The 13,654-nt window shown below is 40.7% G+C and overlaps 1 protein-coding gene across 1 annotated transcript in view; it reads left to right on the forward strand.

Moving 5' to 3' along the window:
- The first annotated feature begins 542 nt into the window (after window positions 1–542).
- Window positions 543–13,654, forward strand: part of INTS6 (integrator complex subunit 6) — a 43,417-nt gene continuing 30,305 nt past the window's right edge. The window contains exons 1-3 of the mRNA XM_086481930.1: window positions 543–653; window positions 905–982; window positions 1,806–1,955. Of these exons, the coding sequence (XP_086338056.1) occupies window positions 543–653; window positions 905–982; window positions 1,806–1,955 (339 nt within the window). The remainder of the gene's footprint in view (window positions 654–904; window positions 983–1,805; window positions 1,956–13,654) is intronic.

Raw genomic sequence — 13,654 nt, forward strand, 5'->3', positions numbered from 1 at the left:
CCTATGGTGGGGCTAGGAGGCGGTCACGTGGGGCGGGGACGTGTCCTTCAGAGGCGGGCCCCGACCTGCCCAGGCTGCCTTAAAAGCGTGCGGCGAGCGAGGAAGCGCCTCAGTCAGAGAGAGAAAGTGCCGGGGTGGCGGGGCTGCGGCTGCTCCGCCCGAAACTTCTGAGTAACATCAACAGGGGGAGGGGAGGGCGGGCGGCGGTGGAGGAAGGTGGTGGTGGGGGGAAGGTTAGCAGCAGCGCAGCCCTATCCGCCTCTCCCTCATAAACCAGCCTGTGTTGGGCTGAGCAGGCCCCTCACACAAAGGAGGGCAGGGCAGGCAGGGCTGCCCCCCCCTTCCCCCCCCGCCTCGGCAGAGGGGCAGCGGGGAGGCGCCCTTCCCCGTGCAGAGCACTCACAGCCACTTACTCCTCTCCTGTCCCCCGTCTTCTCTTCTTCTTCCCCCCCCACCCCACCTCTTCCTCCCGCCCCGCGGTTCTCCCCTCAGCCCCCCGCCCGCTGTCCATGTAGCCGCCCGGCCGCCGGCCCCTCCGCACTATGCCCATCTTACTCTTCCTGATAGACACGTCCGCCTCCATGAACCAGCGCACCCATCTGGGCACCACCTATCTGGACATAGCCAAAGGCGCTGTAGAGACTTTCATGAAGGTACCGGCTCTGCCTTGCGAGAGGAGGCGAGAGAGAGCGAGAGTGACTGTGCGAGGAGGGGAGGGGGAGGCAGGGCGCGGGGGGCTGCCTGGGCCGGGGGCGCGGGGCGAGGGCGGGCGGCAGGGAGTGCGTGTGTGTGCGGGCAGGGAGGGGAGGGGAGGGCCGCGACGGGCCGTGCCGAGCCGAGCCGGGGGGCTCCGGCGGCGCCGCCGCCTCTCGGCTCACCCTCTGCTTTGTCCCCCGCGCCGCAGCTCCGAGCCCGGGACCCGGCCAGCAGAGGAGACAGGTACATGCTGGTCACTTTCGAGGAGCCTCCCTACGCTATCAAGGTAACCCCCATACCTCCCCCCCCCCAATCTCGCCTCCCGCTGCTCCCCCCCCCCCCCCCCCCGGCCTCCTTCCGGCCCCTCCGCGCCGCCGCGGGCCGCTGCCGGCGGCCGCCCCCCCGCCCGCCTCGCCCGGGCTGCCGGCGGTCCGGGGGAGCTCGGCACACGGGGGCTCCGGCGGCGGCGGCGGCAGCGCTGACATCAACATGGCCGACATTTTTTCCCTGTGTGGTGTGTGTGAGCAGCAATGAACTGTGGGGGATATTTATTCAAGTTGGGAGAAGTGACAGCAACTCCAAGGAGAGTTCGGCTTGGAAGGGGCGAGCGGGGGAAGGACGGACTTCAGCCCGGGGAGTCCGGACTCGGAAGGGGACGGCACTTCCCTCACCCCCGCCGGGGCGGGGGACGGACGGACGGACGGACGGACGGACGGGGACGTACCGCGGGGGGGAAGGGGGCGGTGGGTCCACATGACACAGGACTGTGAACCTGTTGGAGGTCGCTTCGCGGTGCAGTCGGCTTCCATCTAGAGAGGGCTGGGGGAGAGCGGTGTAAATAGCTGTGAGAGGTGTGTGCATCGGTGACTTCACACAAATTTGTCCCGTAGAACAAATAAAAAATCTTTATTTGATAGATGGGGAGCTCTAAGGTTTCAGAGAACTACATCTTTTCAGGCTTTGTGGAACAACACTAAGGATTAGTAACTTAAGAGGTGTTTTGTTAGTGTTTGTAGGGAGCTGCATGCAGTGAGGAGAGCACTTTGTAGTCTAACAGGAAAGCAAAGCTCATATCTGAGGAATAAGTCTTCTCACGTTTCTCTTTTCAGGCTGGCTGGAAAGAAAACCATGCAACGTTTATGAATGAACTGAAAAACCTTCAAGCTGAAGGACTTACGACTCTTGGCCAGTCCCTAAGGACAGCTTTTGATTTATTAAACTTAAATAGATTAGTAACTGGCATAGACAACTATGGGCAGGTAGGTTGACTATTAACAGGCAAAGAAATTGTAAAAACACAAACTTCCCCAGAGACAACAATTAGCTAGTTGTCCAAAGTGGCATCTTCTCATGTGGGGGCTTCTTCAAAAGTAAGCAGAGCTCTCACATAGTTTGAAGAAATGCAGTCACTGACTATAGTTTGGTACCCAACTTTTCTTTATTTTCTTTTCTTTAGCTATTCCTCAGTTTTTAAGCTGTGATGTAGCCTCCAAGTTGACCTTTTCAGTTAAACTTTGTCTTTTTGTGTATCAAGTCTATGATTCAGAACCTTAGCTGGTGAGCCTGGTGGGGTCACGAAAACTTTATCTATACAGTGCTGTGTAATCAATTAAGTAGAGTTTGGGAGATGACACATTTTTCTAACAACACTGCATGTCCAAAAGTACTGAATGGAGCACAACTTTTTTTCCAAACCGTCTCTTTCCAGTGAGTTTACTACAATTTTCCTCTGCATACCTGTATTTTCATAAGTCTGCCTGTTGTATCGGAGCCTTGAGAAGCTGTGCATTTCTAATGTCTATATTGCAACTATCCCTTTAAAGCAGGACTTCTTTTTGGGGTTGGCCAGCATTCTCTTGCTTAGTAGCAGGAGTTGCTAAAAGATAGAAACTCTAGGTTAAACATGTGTTTTAGGAAGCGTACCCAGTTCTTTCTGGCACCGGATCAAATCCTGGATTTGTTTCACATGAAGGACATTATTAATGTTGAGCAAAGTGTGTTGTGTATTTTTCACGTGGGGCATACTAACTTGCATCTTCCCTTTTCATTTGTTGTTCTCATGTAATGCTCCCTCCACTATCTGAGGATTAGTTACTGCTCTTGGTATTTAACATGGGAATGTGGTTGTGAAAAGAAGTCCCCTTTCTCCCCCTCCCCTTGCCAGTCTAAGCAGAGTCTATGTGATAACATGTCATGTTTGTTTGGGAAGGAAATTTCTCTCTCAAGTTGCATTGGATGGCTTTTTGCCACTAGGTGATCAAGTGAGCCTAAACATTTTTAAAATGCCAGTTTAGTGATGAAACTTAAAAAAGTGCTAGTTCCACACATGGTTATTTTTTTTGTCTATTACCATCTGCTGTCCTCTTATACATCTGTGTGCTAATCTTTCCCATTTTCTGATGTTTTTGTTTAGTTACATGAGCTATACGAAGCTTTTTTGAACGCTTACCACTGTAGGCACACACATGAAATACTTGCTCTTTCCCATTGCTACTGATAATTATAACATTTTATTTAAACCCATGTCAAATAATTTGCTCTAAATGATCCAGTAGTGCTCAACTCCTCAATCAAGTGGGCAGCTGAGTTGTCATGACTGTTTTGACTCTCTAGTAGTGTTCATTACTGCAAATAGCTGCTTTTTTGTCTGTGGAGCAATGACTTTTTCATTGTCTGATCTGTTTTTGTTATAAGTCTCTATCTGAGCTTGAACCCAGTCTTGTTTGTGCGTGTTTTTTTGCTCTGTTCCACATGTGGAGCTGACTGTTGAAGAGATGTGCACATGTGCAGTCAGGTGACTAAATAGAAATTCTAACTCTTTTTAGTGTCTGTGAAAATAGATGAATATATTGCAAGTGCCAGGTCACCTGCTGCTGAAGTCACAGGTTCCCATTTTGGCTCTACTAATCGAAGTAGTGTATTTTCATAAATCAGATCAAGTTCTGGAGCACTTGACTGCGTTCAGCGCTCGCAGGATGAGATCCAGGGCAGTTAACTTTCCTCAACTTCACATTGACCTTTGAGCACTATGTCATGTTATCTGTCAAGTTCCTATTGTTCATATCTACTACCTAAAACTTGCTCAAGATAAATGGGTATTTAAACATACATGGTATGAGAAACTTAGAAATTCAGGATAATAAAAGTGATCAGAATGCTGAGTTGCATTTGAAATAGTTTTCACTCAGAACATAAAGTGCTGATTCACTTTTTTTAAAGCACTTACACATACTAAGACTGTAAAATACTTGAGTAGTTAACTGAAATACAGCAGACAGGTGTTTGAAGAGTGATTATCTTAGAGTGGGAGGAGAAGTTTTGCAAAAAGACAGCATTTAGATGATCTTTGGTGTGGTATTACATGAAGTAATAAATCTAAACTTTCATTAAGCTTTTCTGGAAAAATTCTCTGGCTAAACATCTTTTGACTATAATTTGTTTTTTTGGTGTATTGACAACCTTCTAAGACATTAGCTAAGATCCATTTGTTTCACATGTGTGAAATGTAAAACAGGTTTTTGTTACACGTACAAGTGACAAGACATGATACAAGCTTGATGGGATTGTCTGGTTATGTCATTCAACGGTGTGATGTCTTGCCTCCCTGCTGAGTATGAACTGTTTTTTTAAATGGCAGCGTGACTGACTAAACTTGATTTCTTTCAACGTAGACCAGAGTTCTCCATCAGCTGACTTCCTGAACAAGAGTGATGGCTGAACGGTCATTCTGAAATTGAGGAAAATCTCCTGCTTCATATTTTCTTGCAACATTAATGTTTGGATTTTTAATATGAGTATTTGTCATACTACTTTTTCAGTACATAAGTACTGACTCAGTTGCTCACGAAGATTGAGTTACCAAGTGTACAGCTGTATTAGCTGATCACAGTATCTCACATTTGGATCTTAAAGGGACACTCAACGCATTTAGATTGTCAAGAACCTGGAAGATTTTTTTTTTAAATAAGGTGTTTCTGGCATTAGTGATATGGTATGGCTTTATAAACCCTTTGTCTTACCTAGGGTTGTTAGATCCACATTTTTGTGAAGGTTTTCATCAACACAAAAAATTTTGGAAAGTACACATATTTTAAGGTGACTGTTCCTTTAATTTTTAGAGCACTTTCAGATTGATAAATTCTATATTATATCGCTTGAGTCCAATAATAGTTACAGTTTCCCCCCCACCCCAGTATGCTTTGTGCTGATTATGGTAGCAGAAGAATGAACCTTCAAATAGGATGTCAGCTTTTAGTGTTCGCTAAAAATAGCGGTCCTCTTCACCTTCTGCGTTTTTATAGAAAGCTTAGGGAAAAACACAGGATTTGGATGTCTTCAGGAAGAAGGCAATTTAAACACATTAGGTTCAGTAAGGGCTCACTGTCATATCACACACAACATTGTACTTCATTAGCCCAGTTTGCACTTAGCTAACTGACTTCTCTTTGTCATGTTTTCCCCAGTTCAGCTTCTCCATTGTTTCAGGTAGTCTGAAATAACCAAGCCTTTTACTGGCAAATTTTCTGTCCTCTTGGAATACACTCCTAGATCTTATAGCTGAGGCTTGTTCAGCAGTGCGCGTGTAGTCATGATTTAACTGAGTAGTTTTGAGTGAGGCAAACATGCAGCTTGTTACAGTTGATGGAAGGGTTAAATACTAGTAGATGTGTTTCTTTCTGCGGAAACAGAAAACATGAAAGATGTAGCTGTTAAAATATACAGTAAAAATGTAAACAAATGGTTGAACTGAACCATCTATATACTTCAATTATTTGCAGTTTGTAGTGAAGTTTCTAAGACTGAGCTCTGAATCTAAGGTAGGTAAAATACGTGTCAATGGTGTTTTCATACTCGGGTGCAAAGGACCAGCACAACACTACCAGGACTTGAATCTGATGGATGTTTGAAATTGCTAAAGTTCTGATTCTCTGATACCCCATGTGCTTCACCTTGCCTATTGTTATTTGCATAATGAAGGTCTCTTACTGTTTTTTTTCAGCAGTATTGCCTAGAATGAGGTTTGAGAGGATAAAATGTACTTATCTGAGTGGATTTCAAAGTGGTTGAGTTGATATATCAAGGTATTTTTCAAAACTTTTTTCAGGGTGAAATTTGATTTTAATATTGCAGCTAGAAACAGAGCTTTTCAGTAACGTAAGCTTTTTATCTCACTAGAGTATCTTGCACATGTTCTTCAGCATCATAGTTATTATTAATATGTTAAAACTGGCTTAGAGATGAGTTTGACTTTTAAACAAATTTAATGTAATGAAAACACTTGCTAACTTAGTTGTTTTGAAACAGAAAAGCCAACTATAGTGCTTCTGTAATCCAAGTGGACTTGGGATAGGTATTTTTCATTCACAGTGATGGATAAGGTGCTCTCTGGATTTCGACTAATACAAGAAACACTGTTTTGATGATTTACCAGGCTGATGATGTGCAGTCTTGGTGAAAGCCTTTTTTCCTGCAATGCATTTCACATATGTACAAAAGCATGACTAAGAAATTTTGAGACAAATTAAAATCCAAATGGAGTCCAACTGATTAAGAATATTTTGGGAAATTAAAAATATGCTAAAGGCTGAAAGACCTATTTATGACCTGGAAGCTGGAAGGTGTCCTGCGTATAGTGGCATCGTTTTTAAACGCCACAGGTTTTTTCACAGGGGTTTTAGTTGTGCTACGTATGACCATCAAACAATACAATCTTAGGTTAACTGCTGCTTTATAGTTCTCTCTGAATATATGATTAGACCCATTTGTAGCCACAGTAGCAGTATTGCTGATGTGTTCTCACAGTAAAACTTAATATTGGTCTGTGGAGATCAGCATGTTTTGCCATCACGGCTTAAATACTATGGTATTCCAAATACATATAAATGGCATACCTAGGAGATCAAGTCTAATTGTGCTTGGAGGCACACGACAGCTTTCTAAGTCACACATTGTAGACTGACTACTTGCTTATGTGCTTATCTGTGTCTAAGATCTGCTGAGCTTAAAAGCCCCCGAACAATCACACATATGAAATATTGTCCCCTAACATTGCATACATTATGCTTTTGCAGTCATATGTTCTGTTTTCTTTAAGTTGTTTAGCAGTTTTATTTTTCAGTTGGTTTTTGAGGATTGTTACTGGATTTCCTTGCTTTCAAAAGTCAAAATCCTTTGAGCATGACTTTTGTCTTGGCATTCTGGGGTCATAAACACTGCACTGGCATGGCCTGTGTTGAGCGTGCATCCAAATTTGGAACCAAAGTTTGGGCTAGCATTTCCTGCTTTGTTGTGCTGGCATGGTTGCACAGGCAGTTTGCTTCTCATGTTGGTAGAGGCAGAGGTTTGCACTTCCAGAGCAGCTCTCCCGTTCTCTTCCCCTCACCCCCAACAAAACCAAGTGGGAGAATTTCAGACAGTAGAAAACAACATAGCAAGCTTAAGTATAGTAATGGCAGAAATACCTATAAGAAAGGATTTGTCAGTCTCCTGTTTTCTTTGGAATAGAAATGGTTTTAACATCAAACCTGTATGTCAAAGATCTGTATGTGACATGCTGGTGAAATTCAATCTTTCTCACCTCCTACATGAGGAAATTGAGTGTATTGCTTCCAATTTATACTTTTTAGGCTGTAGCCTTTAAACATGCTGTCTTACCCACTCTTGAAATATTTGTAATTTTTAATTAGTTTTGTCTTATAGTATCCTTTAATAAGAGCAGACATTTTTGCAATTGTTTTTTCATGTTGTGAGGTGGAACTGAATGCCTTGCAGCCTTTTACCAGAGCAACAAAGCTCACTGAAAGTCTCAATACTAATATTCACATCAGACTAAAATGTTCTTAAAATCACTTGTCTGGTTGTAACCCAGTATACTTTTAAAGAAGAATTTAAAAGTTGAAACAAGCTTACACAAAGTACTTAATTTTTTCTGGTGAAAATGGTCTCATGAATCTCTTTCACTAGCAGAAAGAAGCGAGATACTTCCTCATGTTCTGAATATCAGATATGTTTTGACCACTTTGAATCTTTAAGTGCTCAGTATTTCAATAAGTTTGATTTGGAAGGGGCAGTGCCATAACGTGTGCATTGTGGCTTTGATTTTTAAGGGTCAGGTGAGTGCATTCATGCTGCTAAAGCTTAAGCAGATGATACATATGTCTCTCTCTGGCTGATATTCTTGGATTCTCTAAAATATCATTAGAGAAAGTTAGGAGTACCAAAGTTTTATCTCTTGGCTTGACTTTCTGTCTGGAACAGTTTGCCTCAGGTCATTATAGACTCCTTGGATATACTAGCTTTCTTATTTGGGTGCTTAAAGGTACGTGCCCCATAGTTGAGGTATTCTTGTCTTTTTGAAATGTATTTGCACTTCATCACAGCCAATTGTCAGGGAGGCGAAGCAAATACATATAGATAAAGAGGCAGGAGTTTGGTTATGCTGTGAAGCAGAAGTATTTATTTTTTTTCCTAGTGCCTCTGTCATTACGTTTATTCTCTTTAAGCTTGTTTTTACTTCTCTTATTGAATAGTTACATTCAGTCTTGGATTTCTCTTCTAGACAGCCTGTATCTCTGAAGCTTGAAGGGAAGAACTGTTTCTCTATGTCTCTGAATTCAGCTGAGGCTCAGTTGAAACTGTGGTTGTGTTTCTTGAGAGGCTTCCTTGCTGGTGCTTTTTTCTTTACCTTTAAAAACATAGTATTTCAGTTCATAGAATATTCCCATATCTGCATCTCGCACTTAAAGAACATATTAATGTTTCCACTTCACGGTGTGATTTTTTAGTATCATATTGTCTGGCCCTTTTTTCAAGTTGTTTCCACCTGTTGTTTATGCAACTGGTTGGAATTTCATATAATTTGTGAGCATTAGTATCCAGCGAATACAGAACTCTTATCAAACATCCAGTTTGCATTGTGTGATTGTGGTGCTAATTTTAATTGTCCAAAGTGAAGACCAGTCTCATTTAAAGAAGAATTAATATCGCAGATAGGAGATAATGGTTGTATGTGTATTTAGGATAAATCTTTCATAGGTGTTAAAAGATCCTTGATTTTTTTTTTTTTGAAGTGGACTAGCCTGTGAGCCATGAGAGATTTCTGATGATCCTGTAGTATATTTCTGTAATGTCTACGAAGGATATCACATGTTAATGAAGTATTTTCTATGCATTGTCATATTTTTACAGTTATAATTCTGAATATTGACAGCAAACGGGATTTCAGGTTCTTTATTATTGCCTGTATATTTTACTTAAAAAAAAAAAAAAAAGACGGAATATATTTCATCACTCTAGTACCATAAAGTTGACCCCTAATGGACTAGATTTTTTCAAAAAGGTATAGGCAATTTCAGTCTTATATTAATGAGAAATCAGTATCTGTTATCTAAGCACCTGTTGTTTTCATTCTAGAGCTAGTGTCTCTGCCTCAATTAATTGGTTTGCTCTAGCTTACATAAATCTACAGTTCACTATAGAATTAAGCCTAAATTTTTCCAGTGGGGAAACTAGGTTAGTGCCTACAGCTGAATTAAACTAAGACAGGTAAGAAGTTGCTGGCTGCGAGATACGGTACTAATGTTAGTCAGGAACCTTGAGTGACTGTGATTGGGACACTTGATAGATAAGACTTCTGGTTGTATGAGAAGACAAGAGGATTTGTCAAAATCTGATCCTGCTGTAGTTATTCTGATATGGGTGGTAAGTGTGGATCTTGTAGCACTGCAGTGGTAGATAACTAGAATAGCAAATAAGCGTTGATTGTGGCTAACATGGTTCCATGGCTTTAACATCAGAAGTCCTTTAGAAGACTGATTTAGCAGGAAGTGCAGTGCGGATGAGGGCTTTAGTATGGGGGTTTGACAGTGATTCAGGGACATATGTATTGACAATAATGCTTAAAGTCTTCTTGACTTGGCCAGAAAACTTTGACCTGAATAATCACATTTGGTGTCTGCTTAGTGTAGCCACTCCCATTTCCTTTAATTTATAGGTTTTTTTCTATCTACATGTAACTGCTACTGCAGAGCAGGGTGTTAATCTAATTTCATGTAATAATAATGTTTGAGGATGAATTACCTGAATACGCTGTGCATATTGTCAATGCCTCCTTCAGCCAAAAAGCTACATTGAAAAATCCAGAATATTTGTCATGGGAATCAATTTAGGGCACTGACATTCTTTTTTGGTGGTTCAGCATACAGAATATGTGCAAAAAATGGCCATCTCTTTCTTCCACTAATATGACCCGCCCACCGCAGGGCTTTGAATCCCGGAATGCTGACTTGATCCTAGGCATCACTGTATGTAAGACATATCCAGCCTAGCTGCCTGCTAAACTTACAGCCTCTCATGTGCTTGTAGTTGTGGCAAACTTGAAGCAAGTTATGAGTGTGACTTTGTGTAGTAAAATAAATCAATGATTGATTCAGATCCTTAATAAACTGGACTGTGAACTGTAGTGGTTCAGAATCTGTTTTAAAACAGCCAAGTTGCTCCTGCTGTAGAGTGCTGATAAACTCTGAGAGGGAGTTGTGGGGGAGTCTTGGGGCAGTTACTGAGAAGAATTGCCCTATGTTCATGGGTGAATAAGCCACTTTCAGTCAGCTTGTCAGTACTTTGGATTGATAACTCCCAAAATGGTGGTGGGAATTTTGTGTACAACTCTCTCTTTGGCTTTTCTGCTTGTGTTTTTCTTGTTTTGTTTTGGGTTTTTTGTGTGTTTTCCCTACTCAGTGTGCTGGCAACTGTGAGATTCATTACCTTTCTCCGGTATATGGAGAACAGAGGCTTGGCTTAGCACTGTGAATTGCACTGGCTGAGCCAGGACCAGCTATGTAAAGTCATTGCTGTGAAGCAGAAGGGCTGCAGTAATTAGGGACTTGATGTAGGGCTTGACAAGGTCAGTTATTTTTGGAATAAAAAATTCAGAAATATTTTTAGGAAATATGACCAAAATTATCTTTGGGGCTGACTTTAAAGTTGTGTTTGGTATGGATGGTTATTTTAGCTTTTTTTTTAAGTTTATAAAAGCTCAAATATAACCTATTTTTAGCAGCTTACATTTACTATATTCAGTCAAATAACTTTGGAAACCACCAGGATTCGTTGATTAACTTATCCAATTTCAGATGATTCCAGTAGCGATTCATTTACTAATCTGTAACTACCTGATAAGGTCCATCTTTAAGTGGCGTATTCCATTACCTTAAAAATAATGTACAAGTTGTGAGTGCAGTTGCTTTGCTGCTTTTATATTTTGATTAATGTAATGTAAGGAAAAGTTGAAGTTCTTCCCTTTTTTGGGATTATCATGTATCACATCAGTGCTTATATTTTTCAGTGTTTGTGGCTTTTGTTCTTCATTTCAATGCTGTTCTTCACTGTTAAGTTATTTGCTGGAATTCACTGTATATGAAGTGCATTCTATATTTGTTGGGGGTTTTTTTTGGGAATGTCACATAATTGTGAAAGATTCAAGGACTGAATTGTTTTTGAAACTTACCAAGGACCTAATCTAAATTGGAACACTTAGAAGTTAATCAAGAAGTTATCACTTATATAATATGTTATTTAGAACTCAATTAAATTTGTTCTTAGATGAAAAGAACAGGGCAAACCTTTATACTAAACTGGCATTTTTGAAACTGTGATTTAGTAATGTTGGTAACTCTGTGATTTAGGCACATGAAGACATGAGTGTATCTTCAGATTTTTAAGTTTGGTGTCATAGTAAATCCTACCACGTATTCATGATTCCTTTATTGTTCAGTATGAACATAGTCTAAAAATACTTCCTTGACACACATCCCTTCAATTTTCACATGTGCAGTATTCAATATGGAGATTTTGTATTCTAAAATGGTAATTTCTTGCATTGAATCTCCTTTTCATGCTGCTTTGAGTTGCTTTTTGGTTTCCTTGCTGTTAGTTTTGGTTTTGTTCTTAGCACAAACTTTTTTAGTAGAATTCCGAAATGACTGAAGTTGCGCAATTAAATAGTTTTTAAACAGTACGTTCAGTGCCAGACTTGGAAACCAGGAATGTGTGAAGTCGTGAACATCTATAAAACTGATACTAAGCACAGAGAACTTTTTGTTGCCTGTTTCAAGATGGATATGCAATGAAGTCATTGCCTACAGAACACAAACTGGAAAGCTCAGGCAAAGCAAGAAGCTGATACGCTTAAACATATTTCTATGCTTATTTTTTTTTATTGGTCAAAGGTTTTGATGTCTCTTCTTGCATAATTCAGCTGTTTTGTCTCTAGCGTTTTTAATTATAGAAGTGATATCTGACTGGATCTTCAATTTTTGTTATAGGGCTTTGAGACTGGGCAGGACAAGTGTAAGATGACATGTTTGGAGCGTCAATAGTTAATTAAAGCCATAAATGGGTATTTGTTTTAAAAGACTTTAAAAAAATGCTTAGGAGCAAAATACTGAGGAGCGGATGACTTTTTAAATCCCATTTATTTTCCTAAACACCTTAAATTTCCTTGTCGTAAATGGAACTTACTTAGCCTATGTTATGGAGATAGCGGTTGTTTCAAGAATGCTCCCTTCGTTCTTATATTCGGTAACTGGTGTGCTGAGGAGTTTAATTTCTGGCTCAGCTTTAGGAAGAATCTGCTGTTGCACTTGTGTTCTGCTTTGAAAACCTTTTGCTAACTGTTTCTTTTTTGTTTGTTTGTTTAGTTGTTTTTTTTGTTTAAACCTGCAACTCATTTGTTCCAGTCACCTGAAATACAGAAAGCTTCAGTCATACCACCGGATCAATGTCCTAACTGTGTGCAAAAGTAATTTTATATACTGCTAAACTGGAGTGTCAGTAAGGGATGAAGCAAAAACCATGTAACTGCCTTGTAATCCTCCATGGACATTCCAAATGAGAAACTATGATTAGTGCATGTCTTGGGTGTTGTAGTAGCTTAGGGGGTATTTGTAATGTAGTTAACTAAAGAATTGTCTAGGACATGAAAAATTGCTTTGCCTATAATAACCTTGCTGTAGCCTATAGGGAAGGACAGCTGTACATAGCTGAATTTGGGTTTCGGAATCTTCGTACCTCATGGAGGAAAGGTGTGTTTTGGTAGCCACTCTTACTGCAAAATCGTTGCCATTGATACCCTGACTTTCAGAGTGTGAATGCGCGCGGGAGAAATTGTGACTGCTTGAACAGCATTTTCCATTTCCTTGGAGAAAGAGATGGTGAGTTAATGGAAGCATGAGTTCAGACCTTGATAAATTCTATCAGACTTCCTTCAAACTCTGTTTTTAAGGTCTTCTCCAAAAGATAAAATAATTTGAGATAGAATACTGCTTTTTAGCTTCAAAAGAAAAGGGAGTGTATGTGTGTAATAGTTGAATGTGGCTGGGCTTTCCAAAAGGTGGGCAATCGGCAGCAAAAAAAGGGACAAGTGGAATGATAGTATGGGCTGTCCCTGGTGTCAGAAACCCTGAACTAACTGTTAGATTAAAGATGGAGTTAGATCAAGAGATTAGTGTTCAGTGGCTGATTAAGTCTTATTTGTACTAATACAATCATTTAGGGTTTTGTAGGCATACATCGTTTTAGAAGAGAAGTATTTACCTGTTTCTCTGTGTTTTGAGATGGTATTCAAACAGAGAATGCCTCATGTTTATCTGCTTCTTACTCAATCACCTCATACAAGGACAGATTTTATTAACTTGTGCCCCCTCTGCTGGCTAGTTTTCCAATTACAAAGTAAAAACAGGTTTATGTAGGTGAGATACTCTGTTACGCTGTTTTGGCTAAACATCAGTTTATGAAAGTCCCTTCTGTAGCGGTAAAACTGCAACAAAACCCGTATGAGTCTTGATTTGTGAGAGTCAGTGGTGGTGTTGAGAGCTGATGTTTTCATAGTGCATAGTTGTTGACATGGACTCAGTCAAAACTCCTTCAGCATTTGTCGAACCTGTTTCTTTGCCTCATCCCT

This window comes from Leptosomus discolor, chromosome 1, assembly GCF_034619465.1.
Source record: "Leptosomus discolor isolate bLepDis1 chromosome 1, bLepDis1.hap2, whole genome shotgun sequence".
Taxonomy (NCBI): Eukaryota; Metazoa; Chordata; class Aves; order Leptosomiformes; family Leptosomidae; genus Leptosomus; species Leptosomus discolor.